Source organism: Dermacentor variabilis, chromosome 2 (genome assembly GCF_050947875.1).
Source record: "Dermacentor variabilis isolate Ectoservices chromosome 2, ASM5094787v1, whole genome shotgun sequence".
Taxonomy (NCBI): Eukaryota; Metazoa; Arthropoda; class Arachnida; order Ixodida; family Ixodidae; genus Dermacentor; species Dermacentor variabilis.
Window position 1 is genome coordinate 105,209,440 of NC_134569.1, and position 26,873 is coordinate 105,236,312.

General features: G+C 48.3%; 1 protein-coding gene across 2 annotated transcripts in view; it reads right to left on the reverse strand.

The window, feature by feature from the left end:
• The window catches only part of LOC142572458 (lysosomal alpha-glucosidase-like), a 90,338-nt gene that overhangs the window by 28,543 nt on the left and 34,922 nt on the right, over nucleotides 1–26,873 (reverse strand). The window contains exons 2-9 of one of the 2 annotated variants that reach the window (XM_075681586.1): nucleotides 17,436–17,825; nucleotides 12,634–12,779; nucleotides 10,498–10,684; nucleotides 9,114–9,289; nucleotides 6,813–6,981; nucleotides 5,340–5,436; nucleotides 3,445–3,557; nucleotides 1,962–2,087 (exon numbers count right to left, since the gene is read on the reverse strand). In XM_075681586.1, coding sequence (XP_075537701.1) covers nucleotides 1,962–2,087; nucleotides 3,445–3,557; nucleotides 5,340–5,436; nucleotides 6,813–6,981; nucleotides 9,114–9,289; nucleotides 10,498–10,684; nucleotides 12,634–12,779; nucleotides 17,436–17,825 — 1,404 coding nt within the window. Of the gene's footprint in view, nucleotides 1–1,961; nucleotides 2,088–3,444; nucleotides 3,558–5,339; nucleotides 5,437–6,812; nucleotides 6,982–9,113; nucleotides 9,290–10,497; nucleotides 10,685–12,633; nucleotides 12,780–17,435; nucleotides 17,832–26,873 lie in introns of both variants that reach the window. The other variant, XM_075681585.1, reaches the window with a different exon arrangement.

A 26,873-nucleotide genomic window follows, 5' to 3' on the forward strand; every position in this document is an offset into this window, starting at 1 on the left:
CTTTCTCTCTTTTTCGCTCCCCATTCCCCTCTCCACGTGTAGGGTAGCAAACTGGACTCAGTCTGGTTAACCTCCCTGCCTTTCCTTCTTCCCTTCTCTCTCTCTCTCTCTCTCCTATTCACGAAAAAAGGGAAGTAAAATGCGTCGGAAAATTCGTAAAGTACGAGTTACACACAACCTACAGACATGATATCGTCAGATTGTAATTTGATTATGCCAGAAAACATAATTATTTTACGCTGAAACTCAAACACAAACCCCTTTTTCAGCTGTCGTGTGAGGTCTGTTTATAGTATTGAGGCGCGCCCTGCTCGGTTCCTTGCAGCACCATCCAAATGGCGCTCGCCTCCGCGCATCCGCGGCAGCGGTGGCACTTACCGTAAGGGGGGAAGGGGAGGACAAAAAGAAAGAACCAGAAAGCTCGCGTTTGTTCATAGCGTTCGCCGCCAGTGTTTCTAGGAAAACATTACTGTTACATAAGCTGTAGTTGCCGGGAAGCGTGAGAAGCAGTCACACATATTTGAATGCTATCGCGTTCCAACGGTCCAACGTCTCGACACTCGCAAACAAAGATAACAAAAAAAATTCGGCACTGTGTTACACTCCTGTAACACGTGAAGGCGAAAGCCTGCTGCACACTTTGTTATGCGCCGTATCGCATAGTCGCGTTGCTGCTCTCGCAGTTTGGGTTCTTCGGCTCGCTGCGCCTTCGCGCACCAGCATAGCGAGGTCAGACTAGCGCCAACGACGTTTCTCTTCGACTTTACGGCGTACCCTCCCAGCAGGGGATGGAGACGTAAGCGGTTCTGTGTGTTGTATGCGTGATTCCAAAGAATGTGTGCACTGTTCGCTGCGCTTTGCTGAATGCTTGTAGCCTCTGCATTACGAGTGGGATGAGCCGCTGCATTTTTTGCTTGCTTAGGAGGGTTTGAGCCGTTGCTGACGATGATAGTTTTTGTACCAATGGAGGGGACGACACGTTTTTTGAGTATGAGCCATAGCTTTTGTAACATTGAACCGGACGACGCAGTTTTTTCCGGTATGAGCCATTGCAATGAACCACTTATGGCTCTCGCCTTAAATATAAGCTACAAATGGGAACCCGAATCGGTATATCGTTCATAAAAATAAGGAGGATGCAATGAGTCCGGTCGCGTCGAGACGCACCAGCCACTGGGGTACAAGCATTCATCGAGGTTGGATCGAATATTCTGAAAGCAGGCAGTCTGCTCGCTTCCTTGGAGCGGCTGAGTATATGAGCCTCACACCGCACGTCAGCCTTATGCATCGAATTATCGGCGCGTTAATTGGCTGTGCCGCGGTTTCGCTATAGCTGCGGATTACTCGCCGTAATATCCACAGGATTGGTGAACTTTCTGAGCAGCTTTTCTGTTTGGTAAAAGACACAAACACTCACAATAAACGTTATTCACGGTATCTGATTGAGGCTATATATAGGAAACCTTAAAGCACCCTTGCGGCGCGGGACACACTGGTTATACTACTCCAGGGCGCAGGCACGTCTCGTAGATTGGCAATAATGTTGCTGGTATCAGATTGCAACTCGCGGTACATGTATACTTAAGGGGAAAAAACGAAGCTACGAGTGTCACAGCTTCCCAAAAGCTTTAAACGTGGAGTCCATGCTAACAAATTCGCCTTTCACGAAGGCAGACACTACTTAATAATATCTGCCCGCACAAATTAATCTAAGGGAGCTGGCTTCGATTTCACGCATTAAGTCTGCCAATTAAGAGAGACTATCGAGCGCTGCAGACACACTGTATCGTCGTGAAAATGTTAAAGCGTGTCCTTTTTTTTTTCTTTCCATTTACGACTAAAGGTACCTGTTAAGAGACGCTAGAAATGATCAGCAGTAAGAATGATTGTAGTGGGCGACAGAAAAAGCACGCTTTTAGAAAGGAAACGCATGCGCGATAACGATAGTGTGCGCAACCCACCTGCGGCATGTTCATGTCTCGCATCTTCTTCTGCGTGTCTCGCACATAGTCGGTGGTGCGGTAGCCCCAGCGGCCCAGGTGGAAGCCGAGAGCCCAGTACGGGGGCATCAACGGACGACCCACCGCCTGCGAAACAGGTTAGCGCCCATGTTCTTTTCGTCGCGAAAACAGTATTACAACAACACTCCGCAACTCGCGTGACTGTGACGAGTTACTTGGGATTGCGCGCGATTAGGAGAAATAGTACATGAGCATATCTTTAGCATATGAAAAAGAAAAGAAAGGCGACGATTTAAAAAAAAACTATAGGGTTTTACGTGCCGAAACCACGATTCGATTATGAGGCACGCCCTTCTAGAGGGCTTAGGACTGGAGTTCTTTAACGTGCAGTTAGATCTAAGTACACGGGTGTTTTCGCCCCTATCGAAATGCGGCTGCCGTGACCGGGATTCGATCCCGCGACCTCGTGCTTAGCAGCCCAACACCATAGCCACTAAGCAACCACGGAGGGTTGACAACGCCTTACAGTAGGCAAATATGCTGGCAAGTTGTTCCTTGCAGCAAACTAAAGCGCTCGCGTGTTCTTCGCCTGTGCCTCTTTAGTACGGTCTGCTTACTCTCGGCGGTTACATGAATGCGACTGGCGCATCGCATTCCCTAGAGCGCCGCCTTTCTATAATGCGATTATTATGACGCACAAGCTTTTTCACGTGTAGACAAGATGTTTTAGTAACACGAATTTCTAATCAAACAAAATATGCACATGTTCAAGAAAGTGTTACATATATTTCTGCCTACTGCAGCCCTGATGGAGCTGTTGCAGGAAGCAACAGTGGGTAAAACATTTCTCATTATTGGCAAACAACGAATCAGTCAAATACTATAAGGGAACACGACCCAAAGAGAAAAAGAAAGCAAAGGCATGTGATGCTAACGAGAAAAGCGTCCGGTTGGCAGACCTACGCTGAGAATGGGTAACAGGAGACTAGAAAGAAGCTTTCCAACGTTCTATAACAAATCAGAAGAGAAACGTATTAAAACGTGTTTGTTCAACGCTGTATAGTGAAAAGGTTTAAGTTGTGAGAACTTCGGGGCCGTGAAGTATAGCGAGCTGATAAATGTATTTAAACTAGTACAGTGTGACGAGCTAAATCGTGTACGAAGAAACTTCAGCCATCCCCTGTGACGACGAGATGAAAGGGGTGTTAGGTTCAGTCCAAGAAGGTTAGATGAAAGGAAGAATTATTCAGATAATTTGATTAGTTGTGTTGCGGTGTTGAGAGAGCGACAAAAGCCATACTGACATTTATTTAGTATGATATTTTTATAGATTCTAGATATTTCATAAAATGATTATAGAACGTGCGTATGTTAACAAGAGAGAAGGGTTTGGTAGATCCTTCTTAATAAGCAAAATTGAATCTATAGCAACTAAACTGTAGCGGCGGGTGATAACCAGTTGCAAACGCTGTCGAGCCCTCACCTCAGTGTATTGTCTGACGACTTCTTCGGGCGTGGGTCCCATGAAGAAATAAAAATCAAGAACTCCGCCGGTAGTCCGGAATGTCACAGCTGGAGTTGGCTGTAGCTGAATCTCTGCGGAATTTAACATTACTTGTTAGGCATTACACTGCAGAAACGAACATGGAAAAGTCTGCGGCGACACAGGCTAAAGCGGGAAAGGCTATTTTCTATTCGTGATCGCATTTCCCAGTTACTACAAAAATTACTAACACAAACATTTTGGACCTCGTTTTCCCGGCTTTATTAGATTACTGACTACTCTGCAATCCCGATATCGTGCCTATGTTTTTTTCGAATACGCCAGCAATCATTTTTCGCATTACTTTTTAATGGGATCAAATTCAAAAGCTGACCAAGGGGTGCCAAGCTTCGTGGCTTTGGGTTTGTTAAGCAGAACTCCTCGTTACGTCACGAAAACCGGAACTGTGGTCACGTGGTATCACAAATCACTGACGTGTGCACTATAGCCACGCCGTGACGGCGTCACCGAAAGCTTGGCGCACATCGCCACGTATAGGCCATTCTTTCGTACTCCGTTTTGCGTTTCTTTGCGGTCGTTGAAAAGTTGAAGAGGCGAAGTAGAAGTGTTCAGGAATCCACTAAGTCGACCAAGCCCGTAGGCACATCGTACTCACTGTGGATCTGCCCTGCTACACCAAATATTAAACGTCGCATATACCGCCCAAGCCAGCATCAACATGAAAGGCGAAAACGGCCCGTACACGTGGATAAACGTTGAATCACATTGCGCGCTCCTCTCCTACATCTACGAGGTCGATTTGGACTCGCTGCTGTGAATCGATGCTCATGGATATTATATTACCCCGTTTCATCGTATGCCTTGAGCCTACCCCTTCAATGGAGTCGTTATTACTGTACTGTGCACAGAGTAAGCGCGGTTGTCTCCTGCCGCTGCTCTCGAAACGAAAAGTACTCTCCCCCCATTTCTTGTCCCTGTTATATCCGGCGGAATACGCTCAGCTTTCAGTGAGTCGGTCACGGTGTATCCTGCAACCATGGAGCATGCCAGTTCACCATGCTGGCTACCATATAACGTAATTGCGGCACCACGCCATGTAATTACCACCTCCGTGTTCCCTGATGTAGTGCGGAAACCTGCCCAGCAAGATTTCCTTCTTCATAAAAACTTTCACAATTTTTGTTGTCTTCAACAGAAGAAACAAAAAGAAGCAGATGCTAAAGAAGCAGATGTTGTCCTTCGGTATCTTTCGCGTGCGCTGTATATCTGTTAGTTATGAGATGGCATGCCCTATAGATGCCTGAGGTGGCGAGTCATTCACGACGATACGGTAGCATATGACGTGTTAATATACGTGCAGCGCCAGGCGCCACCAATATAAGGAATTCATAGCTTGTGCCTGGCAATGCACCGAGTTCGACAGCGCAGTGGTTGCTCCCTATGATTGCAAGAAGAGGTTACACAATCCGCGCACCTCTCGACCGTAGATTACCCTAGTATAACCATCGAATGTTGGTGAATGACGGCACCGCAATCACCGAAGCACTTTACAGAACCTATCAACGAGAGCTACAGCTAGAGGACGTTCTCTGCCTAATAAGATGCAAAAAAGGGGTAGATTATCAGTGCCGGCGTGCTTTGACGGTGAAGGTGAACGCTTAAGGCATAAACAATTGGTAAATTTGCCGAAAGCTGTGCAAAACAGCTTATCCTATACGAAACAAAGGACTACACCACCTTTGTACCAGATGTCTCGTCATATACCTCTTGCCGCAACTCGTGGCAGAAATGCCTGGTCGGCGGGCGAAAACTCGATCGGGATAAGCCAGTCGATCAGCCATAGCAAAATGACCCGTAACCAAATCAGCGCTTACCCATGGCATTGCTGTTGAGCAGAAGCACGGCGTGAGCGTTGTTGTCCTTCTCGATGCACATGTACATCGGGTGTGAGCCATACAGATTAGAGTAGTCCTGTGGAAGACAATATTTTTTCAAGAGTACCGAGCCGCGGTGCACTCAAAGCGCTTAATTTGCACTTAATATGCCGGTCGTCGAACACAACATAGTTAAACGTGTGGCGTTCCTCCTGTGCCAAGCAATGTTTAATATAGCAAGCAACACTAACGGAGACGGCATCTTTCTTTCTTACGCGCAAGCGTAACTGGCCGGCTCGTGAAATCGGCGGTGTTCGCCTGAAGCCGCGAAGCAAGCGAACGAGGAAGGCGCCTAGGCCTCCGTGCTGGCTCCGGTTTGTCTGCAAAATTTCGTCTGCACATTTAATTAACACTACGGGTGACGACAACGCAGAAATTTGAGGTGAAAAATTGTTAAGCGTTCTTCATCCTCTTTAAACTAACACAATGAACACAGTCTGACACACGTATGCCTGAAATTACACTGCTGAAGTGTTTGCTATTAATAACGAAAAAAATTATGAAGAGCCAACCCCGCTTACTGCTAAAGAATACGTTAAGCATGCATTGGGGAGTGGTTATTTGCGGCACTATATTGCACACTCTCATGGGAAGTGTTGCCCCTTACCACTGTGCCTCACCCGTACGCGGAAGCCAACCGGACTCAAGCGTCTCAACCACAGCGTCTCAAAGCGCTAGCTGTCACGAGGGGAAAATGTGAGGACGCTCCCCTTACTACCGTGCCGAAATGCGGTACTGAATAGTACTACCCTGCCGTCGGTACCGCCATACTGACCTGCGGCCTTGTTGACCGCGGTAGCGCGGGCTTTATCTCGAACGCGTTCTGCTTTGGGGGCACAAACTAGGAGGGCCGACTGCTCGTATGTTTGCGTGCGCTGTGTCCTCACCGCTCAGTTTGCGCTGAAGCGATAGACAGCACGAAGGTCACTTCGCTCGCTGCTGCTGCCGCGATTCCTCCCGTCAGCTTTTTGACAGCGAATGCCTGCGGTCATCGAGTGTGACGTGTTCATGTTTGCCTGTGAGCGCTGACGCCATGCTAAGTAATTTAGATAGTAAACAAATGTTTACAACGGGGCCTTCTCTCCGGCAGCTGCTCGGTCGCGCGAGATCTGTCTTGAATATGATCTGCAATGCGGACAGGGTAGGCGTCTAGGCGCACCGAGGGTCCATAGCTTACGCGTCATCCGCGTTCACGAATTGAAACATCACTGTAATTTTATAGTACCTGAAATCTGCATTAAGTTCCCTCGTAAGCCCCCCCCCCCCCCGCTTTAAAACACGCGTGCAAGTCCGGAAACCTGTCCCCCGCTCTCGGTTACCTGTCACTATATAAGGTTTCTCCGGAACACTACCTACTGCCGCGAAATGGAGCCATGTTTGAGTTGCTGATTTCACCAGATGCCTGCTGCGTACCTCTGGGAAGGCGTCTCTGTTGAATATGGGCCACGTCCTCCAGCCGGTGTCGTGCTGGAATCGATCATGCACTTGCTCCCCGAGACCGTACACGAGACCGCTGGGCAGGCGCGCCGAAATCTGCAGGAACTGGTGCGCGAACACCAGCGCACCGACACCTGTGTCGAAGCTGTAACATCCGTACGAAGGCAGCCTGTGACACGCGCGGTGGCGTATTGCGAAAGAAATTGTGAGTGAGTGAGTGAGTGAGTGAGTGAGTGAGTGAGTGAGTGAGTGAGTGAGTGAGTGAGTGAGTGAGTGAGTGAGTGAGTGAGTGAGTGAGTGAGTGAGTGAGTGAGTGAGTGAGTGAGTGAGTGAGTGAGTGAGTGAGTGAGTGAGTGAGTGAGTGAGTGAGTGAGTGAGTGAGTGAGTGAGAGCGAGGGCAAGTGACAACCTTGGTAAAAGTACCTAATGCTGTGGACCGGAACACCAATATCGTGAGCTGCATCGTAGCATAACATTCTCAACGAGGCCTTCATTGAGCAAGTCAGCACATACTCAGCAATATAATTCTCGTATGTGATAACTAGCCATCGACTGCTCCTGAGAAGAAAATTCAGAGCAAGTACTTTTCCTCTCGTTTGATCAGTGAAGCGAACGGTATCTCCTGTTCAATACACAGTTGTGGGAAAAGAAACGAACAGCTCTTCCTGACACACTGAAGCTCAGCGTTACTACTGATTGAATGTCCCACACCGGCACGAAAGCAACTCATTGGTCCTTTGTCGACGAAAGAAGACGAAAATGTTAGCTTGAGCGAAATGTAGTGCGTGCCACATGGGCGGAAATAAGGTCCTGTGCCTAAATTCAGCCTGCAAATAATCAACTGACACTTAAACTCATTGATACTGTGACAAGTTATTCGACAAATTATTCTGAATTGGAATACGTACTCCAAATCCCGAGGCTCCTCCACCTTCAGGGATTCCGCAGAACTGATTTGCCATATTCAGTGTCCTGTTCGAGTTTCGATTAGTTCGCCCTCGCGCCGCGATCTGCTAGCCTCCTGGTTAGATCAGACGGTAATGCCACCGCCCTGTTAACGCGTTGGTCCTAGGCTCGAATCCCAGGCCGAACGTTTTTTTTCAACTGCAAAATTTATGTTTCAGAGAAACCGGGATGAGCTTCCTTTGTAGCTTCGGGCTAAAGTCCGGTGAATGACAACTTTTGCCTTCATGAACTTTCCTTCACCTTGCGGGCTTCCTCGGAAATTATTTGCTCTATTCATACGGATAGTTTTATTTCAACCACGATTCGACAATAGCCGGAAAGTGATCTTTTCGACACACACGCGTACACAAAACACAAGCACACGCTAGAAATGACATGATCGAGAATGCAAGGAAGATACTTTATGCGAGAAATAGCTTCTTGTATTTTTATTCACAATGTTCTATTTTTCACGTAATTAGGATATCATGTTATCTTACAGCGTTTCCTTTCTTTCTTTCTTTCTTTCTTTCTTTCTTTCTTTCTTTCTTTCTTTCTTTCTTTCCTTTTTATTTGCACGGGATGCCACGCAGCATAATGTGAGAATTACAAGCACAGAAGCCAGTCTCATGCAGATAGTGCAGCGACTTACGAAATGTGTAGTCTGTTATTCATCTCTCATTGTCGTCAGATTAGTCACATCTTGCATGCGTAAGAGGTTAGGTGCCTACATAAATAAAAAAACACATGTGTCAGGAGCCCACATCGAACGCCTCTTCAGCACCTTTCCTCGCTACGGCGACCAGCGCCTTCTACTCCATACCACGTTAGGTCACTTGGACTCAAGATCATTCTCGATTACAATAGAGACAGTTGTCCCATGCATCATGAAATTAGAAAGCGATACGTGCATTACTGCAGTTGCAAAAGTCGACTCAGCTCAGTGACTGACTGTAGTCCCAGTGTACAACCCCCGTAGTGATCTCTCCTTTCCTCCTCCCGTTCATCCATTAATTCTTTTTTTCCCGTGTGGGGCAGCAAACTGAACTTGCGTCTGGTTGACTTCCCTGCCTCTCTCTCTCTCTCTCTCTCTCTCTCTCTCTATATATATATATATATATATATATATATATATATATATATATATATATATATATATATATATATATATATATATATATATATATATATATATATCTTTCTCACGCATGTGGCACTGTCTCCGAAGTACGTGCAGTAACAGAGAACTTAACGCTTTGAACGCGTAAAGCCGTCAACCTAGCGCCATGACAGCCTTAATTATTGACAAAAAAGCACTCGGCATCTGCTCACATGACGGTGCCAGTCTTGGTTCGCCGTACTTGGAAACTGAAGGGGTCAGTGCCCAGGCTGTAGCTGGTGGCGTACATCTGCACGTCCCCTTCGTGAACGAGGGGAGATCCGAGGTCCATCTCTACGGGGATCACGGGGTCCGGTACCTCGTAGCGCTCCTCGGAGGAGTCGTAGATCTGCACGTGAGGCGCAGTGTCGTCATAAGTGCGGCGCTGTACTTGCTTCTGGAAATATTAGCCCAGAGTTCGTACGCACCCAATGCAACTCCGGGTCCAGAGCGCACGATTGGCGCTGTAGTCCGGATAAGTTACATTCTTTGTTGCTAGCCAATGGGTCTGTTTCTAGGGGTATGTGTTCCAGGGTATCTTCTGACAGTACAGTAAAAAAAATATTCGTGGATCTGTTATCGCAAACACCAGAGACCAGCGGAACTGGGGAAAGTTAAGGCTGCGGAAAAATCTATGCCGTCTTCCTCTGGGGGGGCTTTCGGTTGGGACGGCTCGCTATTTGAGGCGCCCGCCACAACAGAACCTATTTGTTGAGATGCCATGTGCGTCGGTGTCGTGTGCCAGACGCTACACAGACGCGACGCCGCGGCAACCGCCGCGCCTTAGCTCCGATTCATGCTAGCTCCAACACCGTGTACCTGGTAGCTTCTTGAAATCTTCCGAGGCGAGCGCGCGGGTTTCACTCTCACTCTACCCCCCCCCCCCAGCTCGGCGAAGCTGCGGACGTCAAGAGGAGCCCAGCGAAGTTCTAAATAGCTCCACTGTAAAAACCTCTCTCCCACTGGTTGCATGAATTAGCTGCTTGAATTGGCAGCATGAAAAGCAGCAGATTCTATTAGCTACTGCTTTCCAAATGAATTCTGGTTCAAGCCGTACGGGGTGGGAATGGGTGAATCGGTGAGTGAGCAGGTTAGAAGACAAGCACACGCGATTAGAAGCTCACTTCTACATGTCGCCTTTCTCTCGTTTCTCCAGATTGCGCATCAATTCACACGCCTACTATCGCGAGGACGTATCCTATCCTGCTTTTTATGAGCTGCCGCAAAAAAAAACAGTATTTGTGTATCACTGCATGCTCTGAGACCCGTGACGACTCTCGAACGACTTTTTTATCGGAACCGTTATAACGCATTTCGCGTACGCACGTTAAGCGTTTTTACCATCTCCACCTCGGAAACGCGCCTTGAATACTAATCGCATTTGTAGCATCTTGAATCATAACCAGAACATGCACTCTTTCTCTATTGATGGTTATCCGGGTCTGTAAGTTCCCGTGGCAGATACTCTAACACAACTAGGAGCTTCCGGGCAAGCTCACAGGGGGAGCAATAGGCCATGCTGCTGTCCAAGCGATTCCAGTAAATTCAAACGCGTACCTTGACCCTGAGGCGATACGGCGTCTGCATCTGGACGCGCACCTTCAAGTGCGTGATGTCGTCACCGTACCGGGAGGGCGACGGGATCCTCTGCAGGGGCACCTCGTATCCCCCGAACAAGGATTCCTCGGGGCCCGCTATCCGGTAGCCAGAGTTGAGCGGCAATATGCATTTGGGTACACGGTCCCTGCAGAAAAGCACAGATGCACTCTAAGTAAACAGTGAGTTGGTACTCAGTATAGTGTGTCGCGCAACTTGCCTCAGCCTTTTGTCTCATGTATATCGAAGTGTGTATAGGACCTCACGTGGACTTCATTCGCTTTCATCAGCTAACTCCATTCTAGATTTTCTTAGCCTGAAACGTACCTTCTTACCTTACAACTTCCTTTTAGAGCGAAGCTCTATATGGCTAGCAAATTCGTCCGTCTGCTACTGGCACGCTGAACCCTCTTCTGGCGCAACCCTATGCGCATGCGTGAAAAAAAAAAAGAGAAAGAGGCGCGCGATTGGCTGCGCCAGTAGTGACGTCGTTGCTCTCCGTCGCAGCCGAGCGTGCGCGCAGCAGTTTCTCTCCGGTTCCGATATGGCTAGGCCACGCGTCATACGCACTCCTGAGGAGCAGGCAGCTTTCCGTCAGCAACGCCGCGAGCAGAACCGCATATGAGCTCGCCTACGCCGTGCCAATGCTGCAGAACAGGCTCGAACAGCCAAACGTAAGCAGCACCTGCGTATCGAGGATCCGGCAGCCTACCAAGCCATCGTTTAATGAACCGTTGGGATTAACCCAGTAATAAACACCGGGGCCGCACGTTTCAGCTTCGCTGGTTGACCATTTGTACAGAGTGCTTGGGCGGTGTTTTCATTACTATTACTACTAAGTGAAAATCGCTAGCCATCACTATTATGGAATGACTAACTCTTTCGTTGATATGTTGCGCCGAGTTCCAGGATTGAGAGTTTTGACACGCGTCCATTGATTATCATTTGCTCATCCTTCTTCCAGGGACCGCTCCTCACCTGCTAATAATTGTCGAAGTTATCGCTCGGAGCAAGACGCGTCTGTACGCATATGAACTTTCTCGAATGTTATCCCCGATTCTATCTGTCGCCATGTTTTCGCCGCACCTTGAGTAACCTGATTGAATGCGCGACATGAATAGTGTTGTAGTATATATTCTAGAACACACGTGAGCGCCAGCGATCACGCTGTAATGTTCGCCTAGCCGACGCGTCTGAGCTGTAGATCAGATTTCAACGATTGACGAGTGTGCTCGCCGCTATCACTGCGCTGAGTGTTGCTTGCTTTGCTGGGCACAGGATCACCCAATAGTTTTGTGACTTGCAGTTGTGCCTCTGTGGTTGTCCGCCATCACTAAAACGTGACAATATGAACGACTACGACATGATTAAAGAACGGGAATAGTCCAGCGTAAAGCGGATGCTCTACAGCCTCGTGTCCATACTTGACGTAAAGCGCAAAAAAAAGAAAAAACGATGACACTAGAAGGATGACGTGACAGGACGAGTGCTCGTCCTGTCTGGTCTTCCTTCTTGTGTCCTCTGTTGTTTTTTTGCGCTTTAATCAAGCATGAATTCTTACAAACTGGCCCAGATTTCAGTTCTTGTAGTCTAGTATCACCGCGCAACCAGTGTGCCTGGCGGCATTCGGCACGCTTTGACGTGGCCAGCCCTTGAATAGAAAATGTCCTATCTCGCCCCAGAGCCGCTAGGTTAAAGTGCATCGCACGCTAGCTTGGCTGGCCGGCCTACAGTTCGGGTGCAATGATCTTCCTCCGAGTTTTCGCGTGGTTCTTCGCCTTCGTCGTGACCTATGCAAGACTACATGTTTCTGCAGCTGCGCTGCAGAAACATGTAGTCTTGCATAGGTCACGACTCTGCACGACCTACACAAAGGGCTTGTTATACCAAAAAACGAAAAGATAATAACGCAATTTGCTTTTTTTTTAAGAAGAAGAAGAAGAAGAAGAAGAATTCGACGGCGACATACACGAAGTAGAGCACATACAGAAACGTAAAAAAAAATATGGGAAGATAAAAAGGCTGTTGTCTTTCTGAAACCTCGTGCTTCTGTAACTAGCGCTCTCAGACGGCGATCCACCTTTCGCGTATGCCGACCTGTAGTGTTCCCTGGCAGCAGGACCATCCTTGTCGTTTCGGACGTCGGTGACAGCCCAGCAGCAACCCCGGTCCTCGCACGTGCGCACGTCCACGTCTGGATTCTCCGGGTAGCAGTCGAAACGGTCCCACTCCAGCACGGGCGCCTGCGAACCAACAAACAGGAGTCATCGCTGAACACACGCACGACGGACAGTAGTTCTAAATCGTCTGAGAAAAAAAAAATTATCTTGCCCGAAACGATTAGGAAGTTCCCCCCCCCTAAATTTTCACGAACAAACTCTTTATTCTATAGCGAATTCACATTCCAGCGTCATTTACACTCTAGCGCTCCATCCAAGGCACCAGGTGAATGCATGCCCTATACCCGTGCTGCACGTGTCAAGTGGCGGGTGGAACCTGACCGTACTCTAAAGACAGGATGTTGAAGCTAAGGATTCGATGCCGGGGCGTGAACCAAACACACATGCTAACGTTTAACTGAAATCACAGTGCAGGTCAGCATAACAGGGAACCGCTATAGAAATGTAGCACGAGACTCAACGTCCCCGTCCCCCCGCGCCAAAAAAGAACTTGCGACAGGCCTTGCCACTCAAGAACAACTATTCGTGAGAAAGAATACTACTGAACAGGCATCAAAAGATGAACTTGATTCATAAGATTAATCAGTGAAACTCAGCCGAAACCAGTCATTGAAAAAAAAAAGCTAGGTAATTTGAGGCATGTAGGGTCTGCTCGTTGACGCAGAACCGAAGTAGCTGGACATCTCTGGAACAGCAGATCTTCAAAATGGCCAGTCTCATACATTTTTGAAAAAACAGGGTATGTCGAGCTCCAACTATTGCTATGTCCTGTCGTAACCTCAGTGCGCTAATAGTTTCATGAGATTACGGCACCCAGAAGGTGTCGAAAAAAGTGGCAGTTTCACCCAAACGGTGAAACACCGATTGCGATAGGAAGTTTGTGGGCAGCTAGCTATACGAAGTAAGGATAGTAGTCTTATCGGCCGTACAAACTTGCAAAGATAGGCATACTATAACTAAACTAACAAGCATGATGTCACGCGCGCGCGATGAACACATCTCACTCGATGATCGCGGAAATCCGCTGTCAAAGCGCTCGAGTGAAGAAGCGCGGCAGCAGCAGCGAGCGAATGGACCTTCGTGCCGAGTCTTGCATCAACGTGAACTAAGGCGCGAAAACACAGCGCGCGGCGGCCTCTGTCGCTGTTGCAGATGTCTTAAAAGATACAGCGACCCGAGCAGGCGCGCGCGGCCACCCGGGCCGCCCGGAGTAGAACGCCTCCCCCCCGTGTCCTTGTGCGCGACGGAAGACGGCGCGTCTCTTCCCGCTGTCCTCGCTTACGTGCGCGAGATTTAGCCGTGATCGCCGGCTTACCCTAGCACGCTTCCACTCGCACATACAGGACACAGCACGCGGGCGGCGATTTTATCGCCCTTGGACTTTATGCGGAACCTCACGGCGACGGCAGAAATGCACCTGGAATGTCCATAAATTGAAAAGCGAAAAAGATGAAAAAAAAAGCAGTTGGATTTGCGTACATCTTGAGCGCGCAGTTTGTGCAGAAGCGAAGCACCCTAGCATCCTAGTGAAGCATCCCGTTAAAATCCTGCTAGACACGTGTATACCAGCGCAGGATACAACTTCTAATTCTAGGCTGCTTATCAATGTTTCGCGGAAATGCAACTTTCTTTTTTTATTTTTGCAGACCTTCGCCTACGAAATCTTCCTGCAGTTAACTTATTTGATGTATAGACGCAAGCAAGCCGACAAACAGTAAAACGAGGGTGTGGAAGGGGGGAAGGGACAGAGAGACATTCGCGTGGTAGGGGCACGACGTTCGCGCCGAAAATAAATTTGGGCTAGAGGGATGGAATGGAGCCATTACAAGTTGGAAGGGTTGACGCTTCAGATGAAAGAAAGAGTGAAAGCATTTTGATACGTTAGACAATTACAGGGCTCCTGACTTTGTCTCGGCATCGTTGGACTATGACAAAGGAATTCTAAGACTCGAGAAGTCAGTCTGTTCATTCGAAAAAAAAAGGCTTTTCCGTCATCCTGGTGACTTCACATTATTCTCCTTATGCACCGGCACATTAAGTAATGGGTGCACTTACTGCACTAGTTCGAGCCTTGAGTGCGAGTTCTGGGGAAAGTGAGCGAGTAAAGAGTACTTCAATACAGAAAATTTAGAAAAATATTTTTTCACAAAAGCCCACCCTTAGAACATGGCAATATATATATATATATATATATATATATATATATATATATATATACCTCTGAAGAAAAAGATTGCATAGGGCGTACCACTGATGCCTACTGTGATAAATGTGGCAGTGTAGAGACAATGGAACACATATTACTTGAATGCCTCAGGTACCACGGCGAAAGATTTGGTTTTGAACGGCAAATGGACGTGATTTGTCACGCTCCACCAACGACACGTGGCGTCTTAGGTCCTACGCCCTTCCCTTCAAACGACCCGCGGGCCTTGGATTTATTGTTCCGATAACACTCAGAATTTGGCCTTCTCGGAAAGCTTTAAAGAAGGTTCACTACAAGATAAAGAAAACCCTGAATTCGCTGCCTTACATGTAAATATCGCTGTCAGGATCAATCGCTCATTTTCTTTATATTTATCGTTATTTTCCTTTTTTTTCGTTCTCCTCTGGAACCTCGTAATCGCCTTGCCCTCCCCATGAAGAGTAGCAGCGGTCGTATGCAAGTCGGCAAAAATATCTGCCTTTCAATAAAGCGCTTCTCTCTCTCTCTCTCTCTCTCTCTCTCTCTATATATATATATATATATATATATATATATATATATATATATATATATATATATATATATATATATATATATAGAGAGAGAGAGAGAGAGAGAGAGAGAGAGAGAGAGAGAGAGAGAGAGAGAGAGAGAGAGCTGTTACTTAATGTTAATGAGGACAATCCGAGGAAAGTCGGTGATTGTTAGAGTGCGCGCCTGAAACAAAGTTGCAGCAGCAGCCGCTGGAGTAGAAAGCCCCGTTGGAAACATTAGCTTACTATCTGAATTACCTAGCATGATGTCAGCGAGCACAGGCAAACATGGACACTTCATACTCGAGGACCGCGGACACTCGCTGTCGAAACACTGATGTGAGGAATCGCGGCAGCAGCGGCGAGTGAAGTGACCTTCGTGCAAACTCAACGCAAACTCAGCGGCGAGAACACAGCGCACGCAAAGCTACGAGCCGTCGACCCACCTAGACTGTACTTCCAAAGCAGATCGCTTTTGAGATAAAACCCGCCCGAACGCGCGAAATCGCACCGTGAGACCGTATGGTGGTACCGCTGGCAAGGTAGTACCTTTCAGTACCGCATGGGGGCACAGTGGTAAGGGGAGTGTTCTCGCATGGTTCCCTCGTGACAGCTAGCGCTTCCGGATGCTGTCGCTAAGATACTGCACCTCTAGTAGTAGCGTCTGCGATCGGAGGCGGTGGCAGGCCCCGCACGGTGTTCCGAACGCGTTGCTTGAGGAAGTGGTGCTCGAAGTACGGGATGGCTTCAGCGTACGAGTAAGGCACAGTGGTAAGAGGTGCACCTCCATAACAGAGTACCTCCCAATTCATGCTCAACGTATTCTTCAATTGTAAGCGGGGTATGTTCCTCATAATTTTTTTCGTTATCCATTAATAGCAAACATTTCAGCAGCGCAATTTCAGGCATATGCGTGTCAGACTGCGTTCAAAGTCTTAGTTGAAAGAGGAGAAAGCATGCTTAACGATTTTTATTCTCAAATTTCATCGTTATCGTAGCCCACAATGAGAATTAAATGTGCAGACAAAATTTGTAAACGAACCGGAGCCAGCACGGAGGCCAAGCACCTTCCTCGTTCGCTTGCTTTGCCACTTCAGGCAAACACCGCAGATTTCACGAGCTGGCTAGTTACGCTTACGAGTAAAAAAAAGTGTACTCCCCTGAGTAAAAGAATGAGGAGTGCGGATTACGCCGCAGAAACGACTTTAACGCGTTAGCATTAAGGGCCTCATGTCGCAGAAGATACTACGTCGGCGGCCCGCGTCCGGTGTCGACCGTCCTTTCGGTAAAAATCATATCGTACCACGCATACTCAACCACTATTTTATCAACAAAGTTTCTCATACCTTGTCTTTCATTCTTAACAAAGTTCTTTTTCGGAATTTTGAGAATGACAGTTCGCAAACATATGTCATGTAAAAAAAAACACCTGCTGCAAATACCTTTGTCAAACTTTGTCTTGTCAAACTGAAATATTAAAAGTGCGAAACAGTAACAGGAGATCGACCTAGGCAAGAGGCCGCGTTTCTACCAGAAAGCTCGCCTTCGTGTGTAGCGTTCGCCGCTAGCGTTTCCCGATAAACATTACGGTTACATAAGCTGCAGCTGCCGGGAAGCGTGAAAAGTGTTCGGGAATCTTTGAATGCTATCGCGTTCCACTCTTAAAGGCGGAGCTTAGACGTCCTCCAATATTTCTTCTCCGCCATGACTGTAACTTGAAATTGAGGACTGCAGTCCAAACTATAGCCATTGCGAACATTGCAGAACACTCGCCAATTGCACTTTGTGCGTCCGAATTACAAAAAGAAACCGCGCTTTTTTAATCGGCGAGTCTGTGGTCCGTATACTTTTTCCCACGGGTGTCCATCATGTTCATGTGACGTGGAACCTTCGCCTGGTTTTGCGGGGTGGGCCAGGAGGAATGAGCGTCATCGTTTACTCTTTCGTAACTGCCCCTGGCAGCGCTGTGACGGCACTCACCTCGGGACACTCAGGCCTCCACGCCGGTGTCGTCCAAAATGGCGCCAGCGTCTCGTCCAGGGTGGAGATGCCCGTCCCGCCGGCGGTGGTCTCCGCTCCGCCTGAAGCATCGGCCACGCGCGTCCCGAACAGGGCTCTCCAGAGCGGGCCCAGGTGCTGCCTGAAGACGAAGTAGTAGAGCGGCACGAACACCGCCGTGAGTACGAGCAGCACGACGACTGCGGCCAGCAGGCAGCGCAGCCGCGTCGACAGCGACGAGAAGTCGTCGTCGCAGCAGCGTTTGCGGTGCTGCTGCGGCTTGAACGTCACGCCCCCGTCGGCCAGCGCCGAAGCCGCGCTCGTCCAGTCTTCGGCGCTCGAAGACGAGCCTTCCTCCTCCTCCTCCTCCTCCTCCACCTGCGAGGGCGTCACACAATGTTCTCGCTCTCAGAATGAAGCTTTCTTTGCCTACCCTCCTTCGGGGCTTTGTGGAAGTACTTGCGATCGAGCTCAGTGTGAATTGAAACACGAGAACCTGCTTTTCTTTTTCCGTTTCATTTTGTTTTGCTTGTAGGCGCTACCATGCTGCCCGTACGCAGCATGGCAACGCCTACACAAGAAGATTGCTGAACACCGTTCAAGAGATAGAGCACGACAGAGAACATGCGGCTTTTGTGGATGCTGCATGGGTCAGAGGAAACAAAGCCTTTACGGCAGTAGTAGTATATGCAGATGGTCTCACTCGGGATGCTATTACAGCCATGACTAAAGACACGACAGCCACGGAACAAGTAGCGATAGCATTGGCTTTAAGGAATAATAAGTGGACGCGAATTTACAGTGATTCTAAGATGGTTATTAGACACTTTACCAAAGACTTCGTAACCCAAAGGGCTGCCCAGCTAATAGGTGAGATGGACAGCCAAGGGATCGAAATCCGCGGGGTTCCTGCACACATGGGGTCGGTCGATCCATCTCGGAAAAATATAAATGAGATGGCTAACGCAGCTGCACGAGGGCTTACTATCCGTGCACTACGCGACCAGGACCATAATAATATACAGGAGGAGAACAGGGACCAATTACTTACATATAATGAAACGACGAAGCATTACTACTTGAACACAAGGGATTTTCCAGTGCCACCACTAAGCTCAATAGAGCTCATGCAGAGGCTCTGAGATTGTTACAGACAAGAACTTATCCGAGTCCAAACTTTATTAACAAGCTGTATCCATAAAGAGAGGTACCAATCAATTGCGAGAAGTGTAATGGCATCATTACTCTGGATCATGTGCTTTGGCAGTGTCCTGTGTCTTTCACAGACTGTGACAAGGAAAGAGACTGGTGGCGACGAGTCCTTCACAGCGGAGTTCTTTTAGATCAAGTACAGACCGTCCAGAAGGCCCACGATACGGCGGTAAGGTTAAACTTTACTGTCCTGACGTGGGACCTGCGATACACTAGTGGTGCAGGTCGAGGCATCTCTCCTTTATGCCTCTCTCACTTTCTGTCCTGACGTGGGAGCCGTCTGCGTCAACCTAAGGGTTGATCTTCAGTACGTGAATAAAGTTCACCATACCATGTCATACCGTTCCGACTACTGCTAGCACCCTGTTTACAAGGAATATGCGTGTATGCTGACAGGTATATGCCCGTGTTGCAACTCGTATTGAATGCGATAGTACGTTGTAACGTTTCTCGCCGAACGTAGAACTTGTGGACCACTTGGTATATGTGCCACTATAGATATGTACCCATTCTTAGCAAATACCTCCAAATGGGTATGTGCCATAAATGTGTTTACGTGCGTGTCGTGCTTCCGTTTTCATACATGTACACCTCATCACCATTCTTCCCTGGACAAGCATCATGAATCACCTTTGTCCCTGTGATACCGAGAGCTAACAGTTGCAGGCGACGAGTTCGTGCGTGTGTCATCCGCTACTGCTGCTACTCCTCGCCAATTCAAACAAGCGACGCGTCATTTAGATTCTGAGATTACGTTGTACCGACTTGTTCTTTATTTCTTTTTTGTTGTTGTTTTTTGTTTTCGTGGGCATGCTCGTGCCTCCGAACCACAGTGGGAACCGTAGCCCTTCCCTACACTGTGTGCCATTAGTAGTACCAATAACGTCACAGGCATTTCTTTCAGGTGTTGTTTTCTTTTTTTTTGGGGGGGGGGGGGGGAGTGGGGGGAGAGGGTAAGCTGTAACGCGTGTCTGTTTGCATAATTAGGATTCCCGAAAGCAAAAATACAGAAATAGAGGTGAAAGGAACGGCTCATAAATTTGATGAGACGCTTTTACGTTCTGAGACTAATGTCATCGACTTTTCCAGCGCCAGCAGTATTAAGGAGGAGGAGGAAAAGAAGGAAAGGTAGGGAGATCAACCAGACGAACGTCCGGTTTGCTACCCTACACGGAGAAAAGGGTTTAAGGCATGAAGAGAAAGAAAGGAGAGGGAGGGAGGAAAGGGGGTACTGTCAGTGGGAACACGTGCAGTTGTACATCACGCCTACGATCAGTCACTGAGGCCAGTCGATTTCATGAATCGTAGCAATGCCCTCGTCGTGCTGACGAGAGAATCGGCATTCGTAGAGTGCACTGCAGGGCCCAAAGAAGATTTGCGTCCTTCATGGAAAAGTTAAGTACGGCATACTTGTGCGACATTCTAAAATCACAGCCCACTTCTGTTTCCAGCGAACCTGTTTCTACTGAGAAGTTGCATCAAGAATTTTGATTGCTAGTAATTAAATTGCACACGTTAAATTGTTGCCCGCATATGACTCATGACATAGGTCCCATTGCGTCCGAAGTTAAATTCCCTGTTACGTAACATTCTTTCCGGACAGCGGCAAGACATATATATATATATATATATATATATATATATATATATATATATATATAATGCCTGTACAACGCCGTAATTAACTCCCGTGTCTACATTAAGGTTTGCACGCGTACACCAGACATAACGCGCACCCCATGTTCGTATTTCTACCAATAATGAAGTCGGTGGCCCACTCAGTTCTGCGGGAACTGCGCGCAAACACAATACACGCATCGCATAACGTATTAAAACAGGGAGAAAACGAGTTTTTAGAAAATATTTGCAAAGCACTAAATTAAGCCAGAAACGTTACTTTTGCCGCGCATTAACAAGAGCTTGCGCGCCCCCACCCTTCCCTATGTCTTTCAGATGTGAATCCCGCCGGTTCAAATACCGCCAGCGGACACGCGTATTTCATATATATATATATATATATATATATATATATCATTTCTTACTAGTGAGGAGGAAAATGGTCGCCGAGAACCCGACCAGACACCAGCCGACTCAGGTGAAACCGCCGGATGGCAGGCAACGAAAGCTTCAAGTATATCCGACGAGCTAGCGAACGACCCCACAGCCACGCAGCTGCGCCAAAGCCGAGAAAGTATACGCAAAGAAATCTTCGCTTTAACACAGACGGTATTTACTGGCGACAAGTTTCTACATATATATATATATATATATAGCGCAGGTGCATGCGAATGTACCGCGACGGTTGTGCGGTTTAATAAGTAATTAAAATCTGGGATTTTACGTGCAAAAACTACGATTTTATTAGGAGGCATGCCGTACTGAGGGACTCCGGATTAAGTTTGACAGCCTACGGTTATTTAACGTGCACCCAATGCATCGAACGCGGGCGTTTATTGTATTTCACCCGCATCGAAACGCCGCAGCCGCGGCCGGGGTTCGATCCCGCGCCCTCGGGTTTATTGGCGGCGAGCTGCACCACTGGAAAACTGGCGCCACCGTCGGCGTGACGTGACATGAGGGATCACGTGAACAAAGTGGCCGCGTCGGCTGCTTCGGAAGCGCCGACGCGAGCTGAAAACGAAAGTTTAAAGTCCCACCTGCGCCGCGGTTCTAATTAAGTGGTGAGGCTTTACCGACTTGGGTGTCAACTTGACATCTGAAACTACTATAATAGGTAGTGGCTTCCTTTGGAGGCGTGCAGCATGGTAGGCTACTGCTCGGTGCCGCAGTGCCGGACGTACGCAACGGAGCCCGGTGTCAGCCTTATTCACACGTAGCCGCAAAACAAGGAGCTGCGTGAAGCTTGGCTGGCGAAACGTAGAACCGGCAGACAGCCGTCGGCTACAACTCAGGTATGCAGCAAGCACAGACGCGAGGAAGATTTCTGCTACGGCGCCGGGACTGCGTGACGTTCGGCGAGTAGCAGAAAACGCGCATTGAGACGCTCGCCCGCGCCAGCTGCCCGACTAATGTCAGTAAGGTTTGGTCTATGAACTTGTTGACGTTAGATACTGGCAAGTTCACTGGAACGGAAAGGGAGCGGTAAGACGCACATTAAAGAAAGGCATGGCATATGGTCATGTTTAAGAATTAATGGCACTGGATTACAAAAAAGGAGCAGAGGGAAATCGAACGCTGAGAATACCGATAAACATACAGTGCGACGCAACTTGAGAAATTATACTGAAATGTCCAAGAATTTAGAAGACAAAAAAAAAGGTTGAATCGTCGCGACGGCACATCATAGTCGCCGCAGGCGTCGAAGTCTATATAACCAAATTATTTTTGAACAATTCTGATAGCGTCGACGCAACAATGGTTGCTAGTGTACTGTCAAATGATCATATGCTGCGGCCTAAAGCTCACGGCTTACCCGCTCACAGTGAAAGCAAAACATTATGCGCGGACATGCATGCAGACACGCAATCGGTCGCTGCGAACCCGTGCGATCGCTGCAGTGAGGCTTCATTCTGTTATGCCCCATTTGGTTCTCATCGGACTGGTCAAAGGACACGCAGGTGCAGTCTCGGTCTCTGTGTATGCAGACGACATCTGTATATGGACCACGAGCTTAACGCGCTTACAAGTGCAAACGAAGCTGCAGCGCGCGGTTTCAATAACGTCGACATACCTAAACAGTCGCGGACTGCAGCTCTCATCGGAGAAAAGTGCAACTATGGCATTTACACGAAAGTCAATGGCCTGCTACCCCGTTATGATTGATGGGAAGATTATACCTTCAGTAACCCACTACAAGTTTCTCGGAGTCATCATCGACCGTGACTTATCTTGGTCGAAGCACCTCTCTGGATTAAGAAAAAAGCTAGACAGCTTTACTCAGATCATTCGACATATGTCTGGAAAATCATGGGGGCCATCCAAGTCATCTCTTCTGCAGCTCTACCAGGCACTTTTTGTTGGCTACTTCGCTACAGTGCGCCTGTACTTTCTCGGGTTAGTACAACTGCTGTACGCACACTTGAAAGTGCTCAGGCTCGCGCACTGAGAATTTGCCTAGGACTACCACGATGTGCGTCTACTTGGGGCACTATTGCAGAGGCACGTGCGTGCCCAGCTCGAGTTTATCTGCAACATGAGCCATTGCGAGTGCATCTAAGGCTACTGACTAGACACAGGAACCATCCACTCACGAACGTCACAAGCGTACGGCCTGTGTCCGCCTATTCAGAAGCCATGTTGTCGCAGCAAGACTTATTGCCGTCGGACTTCGAACCGTATGACATACCCGAAGTTCCACTCTGGACGATGGCAAAGCCAACGGTGAGGCTCTCAATCCCTGGAATAACGAAGAAGTCGAAGATGCCGCTTGCTGGCCTCAAGCATTTCGCGCTATCATACATTGCTTATATGTATGGATATTACGAACATGTTTTTACAGATGGTTCTGTGACACAGACCTCTTCCGCGGCGGCCTACACGGTGCCAGGAATGGGGATCGCACAACGGTTCAAGATAGGACACAGGACGTCGTCTACAGCAGCTGAGTTAACCGGAGTTCGAGAAGCAGTTCGCTGCATACTGCAACAGAGTCTCGAGAAGTGGATAGTGTTCTGTGACTCAAAACCAGCACTGCAACTCATCAGTAATTATATGAGTGACAGAACCACATATAGTCCTCTGGTTTATGACATCATGTCTCTGCTTGCTGAGGCGTCTCATTCCGGACATACCATCGTGCTGCAGTGGATTCCTGGCCATTGTGGAATAGCTGGAAACGAACAGGCTGACGCAGAAGCAAAACAGGCGCACACTGACGGAACTATTATAAAAATTCATTTTTCCCGGTATGACATTAACGCCTTGCTCCATAGCTCCCTTAAAACTTCTACGGCGCGACATTGGGACAACCCCGAACATCGACAAGAGCGCCTCCATAGACTTGACGCTGGATAAGAATTCCGGCTTCCACCTCGGTTGCGGAGAAGCCAGGAAACACTCATTCATGGATTACGCCTGGGTGTGGCATACACCAACCGATACCTTCACAAGATTGGACAAACACGGAACCCTGAATGTAGCGTCTGTCACACTGTCGAGACAATATCTCACGTACTTTGCGTGTGCCCTCAATATGCGGCCGAACGAAGAACACTTAAATCTACAGTTGACAGCTTGGACTACCGCCCCTTTTCAGAAGAAAAGCTTTTGGGCGCGTGGAGGAGTGTTCACTGTGCCCATCGTGCCATAAAATCACTTTTGAACTTTTTAAGTGATACTGGTTTAGACGATCGCCTCTAGAAGCTATGAGACGTGCAGTCAGTGCGAAATGTGTTTGCGCAATAACTTTTTGGGACAAGATTACTTTTTGTGTGGACAAGATTACTCACGTGTATTGCGTCTACAGTGCGCATCCGCATATTGGACAGCGTGTATATAGTATCTCATTGTACCATAACATAATCACCCCCCACCTACCTTTCCCTGTATTTCCCACTTCCCCTTTCCCCAGTGAGGAGTAGCAGGCTAGAGACACGCTCTCCAGGCCGACCTCTCCTCCTTTCTCTCCATTAAAATCTACTCCTCCTCCATTTGGTTATACAGACAACCTACTATAAGAACGTATTTCGCATAGCTTACTTTCAGCGTTTGCCTATCTTTCACGCAAGAAGCCAGTTCGGGAGACTCCATCGCGGCGAGCGGGCGTAGTGGCGTTCGTTGTACGTATATATATTCGGTAAAGAGATAGCGTCTGTAAATGATATTGTGCTTTAAGTTTGCCCAAAATTATTATATCGACAGTCAAAAACTTCCCTCGTTTTGAGAGTACCTACATAAATGTCCAGGAGGGCTGCCGCGTGGTGTTTTTATTGAGCGCCGTAAGCGAAACCTACGGGGAGCGCGCCGCGTGATCCCTCATACTACGCGAGGGAGGCGCTTCCGACAGATGGCGACTCCGTAACTCCTCGCCCCCGATTGTAGCGCAGCGCAATAGCCACTACGCCACCACGTCGGTTGGTTGTGCGGTTACTCAGCATTTAGAAAGCTGGCGCAAGCATGTGAGAGTGAGTGAGTGAGTGAGTGAGTGAGTGAGTGAGTGAGTGAGTGAGTGAGTGAGTGAGTGAGTGAGTGAGTGAGTGAGTGAGTGAGTGAGTGAGTGAGAGTGAGTGAGTGAGTGAGTTAATGAGTGAGTGAGTGAGCGGGCGAGTTAATGAGTGAGTGAGTGAGTGGGCGAGTTAATGAGTAAGTGAGTGAGTGAGTGAGTGAGTGAGTGAGTGAGTGAGTGAGTGAGTGAGTGAGTGAGTGAGTGAGTGAGTGAGTGAGTGAGTGAGTGAATCGGCAAACAGTGATGCGAATGTACTTGTGTCGAACTTTCGTGCACTCCTAAAGTGCCTGGAGGAGACAGAAGAAAGAGAAAAGGCTCTCGAGTGCCTCGAGCGACCAGTCGCGCTGCAATATTACGCGTATTCACGGGCTTCTTGCACGCTCGGAAAAACACTTTTATGTGGCGCGTATTGAGCGACAGAAAGCTGTGTAGGTAGTTTTTTCATGTTGCTCTACGATTTTATTATTTACACTTTTCAGCTAATGATAACATTTGATAAGCTGATTAATTAAGTATGCCTAATTACGTAATTAGGCGAAATGCAACAAATAATCGAAGTGTCCCCAAGCAACGGCAAACAACATTAGCTTGGTTCCGTCCAGTTACGTGGTATTTGCACATTTTTAAATCTTGGTGCATGATAGTTGGGACACACTGTATATAACACGATATAATTGCTGCACAACGACGCATAAACTGTTCAGTTATGTAGCGCTTCAGCAGCTGTAGACAGCCAAAGGTTATACCAAGGAGAGCGAGGACCAAACAGGCCAGAGAGAACGTTGCGTGCGTACTGAAACCTTATGATGCAGTTGGGCGCCCATGCGAAACCCCAATGATAGACGCCACATGTGGTCCTGCTTCATCAAGCGAACGGGGTCAACGAGCCTTTGAGCTGTTGGACTACTGCTTGCAACATCAACGTAACTGCGCTTCTTTTTTTGGTTCCGCGATGTCGTCCTTAAAGGGACGCTAAAAACTAACCTAAACTATATTAGTAAGTTGCGTGTCTGCAATAATAAAAGTTGCAGTTTCATACGAAAAGCGAAGCATTGCGATAGCAAAGTATTAGACGAAGTACATGAAGTACAGTTCGTAGTTTTATCAGCCGTATCAATTGCAGTAAACATTCGCTTACTAAATAAGTTAACAAGCACGGCGTCACGCGTTCGAAGGCAAACATGAGCGGATCTCACTCGACAACCACGAACACTCACTGTCACAAAGCTGGCGCGACGAAGACAGCCGGGAGCGAGGAGCGAGCACTTCGTGCTGCCTCTCGCTTAAGCATGTCTCGGAAACTTGAGATTTAAGCGACCTCCAACACAAGGCGTGCTGGAACACAGCCCCCATGAAGCCGCAAGCCATCTCGGCTCGCCCTTATACTTTGCATTCGCCGCAGATTGCCTCCAAGATTCGGCGTGCTGGCCGCGTATGGCGTATACAATCGGCCGTGCGGACAGCCATGCGCAGCCACGGAGTATAGACGCTTCTGCCGCTATCCTCACCCTAGGGTGCGCTTGACGACGCCACCTCCAACATTGGACGCGCGGGAAGACGACGCGCATCAAGCCACCATCCTTCTCGGTTCACCCTTCGCGCGCTTTCCCTCGCACGCGCAGCACACAGCCCAAGCCTCCCAGACAGCACAAGGCTGTGCACTTCGATTCATGACGTCACGCTACTTTAATTCCCCGACTGCCATAGAATCGAATAGGAAAGTTCCCGGGTCAGCCGTGGTGATTTTCATGCCACAGCTTTCGTCACGCCGGGCTTGGCAACGAAAATTTCGGCCCAAGTAGCACAACGTCATAAAGCATAGTGAACAGACCTGCTCTCTAGGCGGCGTTGATAACGCGCGATGGGCGTAATAGTATCTTGTCGCACTTGTACTTTGTACCGGGCATCACGGGGACAACGACTGCGAAAATTCGCCTGGAGGGTCCATATAGTTGCTATCGCAATAAGAGAAAAGGCCACACTTGTCGCCACCACCGCGGTGGCTGAGTATGTGTGGCGTACTGCTGCTAAGAAAAAAGCGGCGTGTTCGAATCCCGACCACGCCGCCTGCAATTCCATGTAGG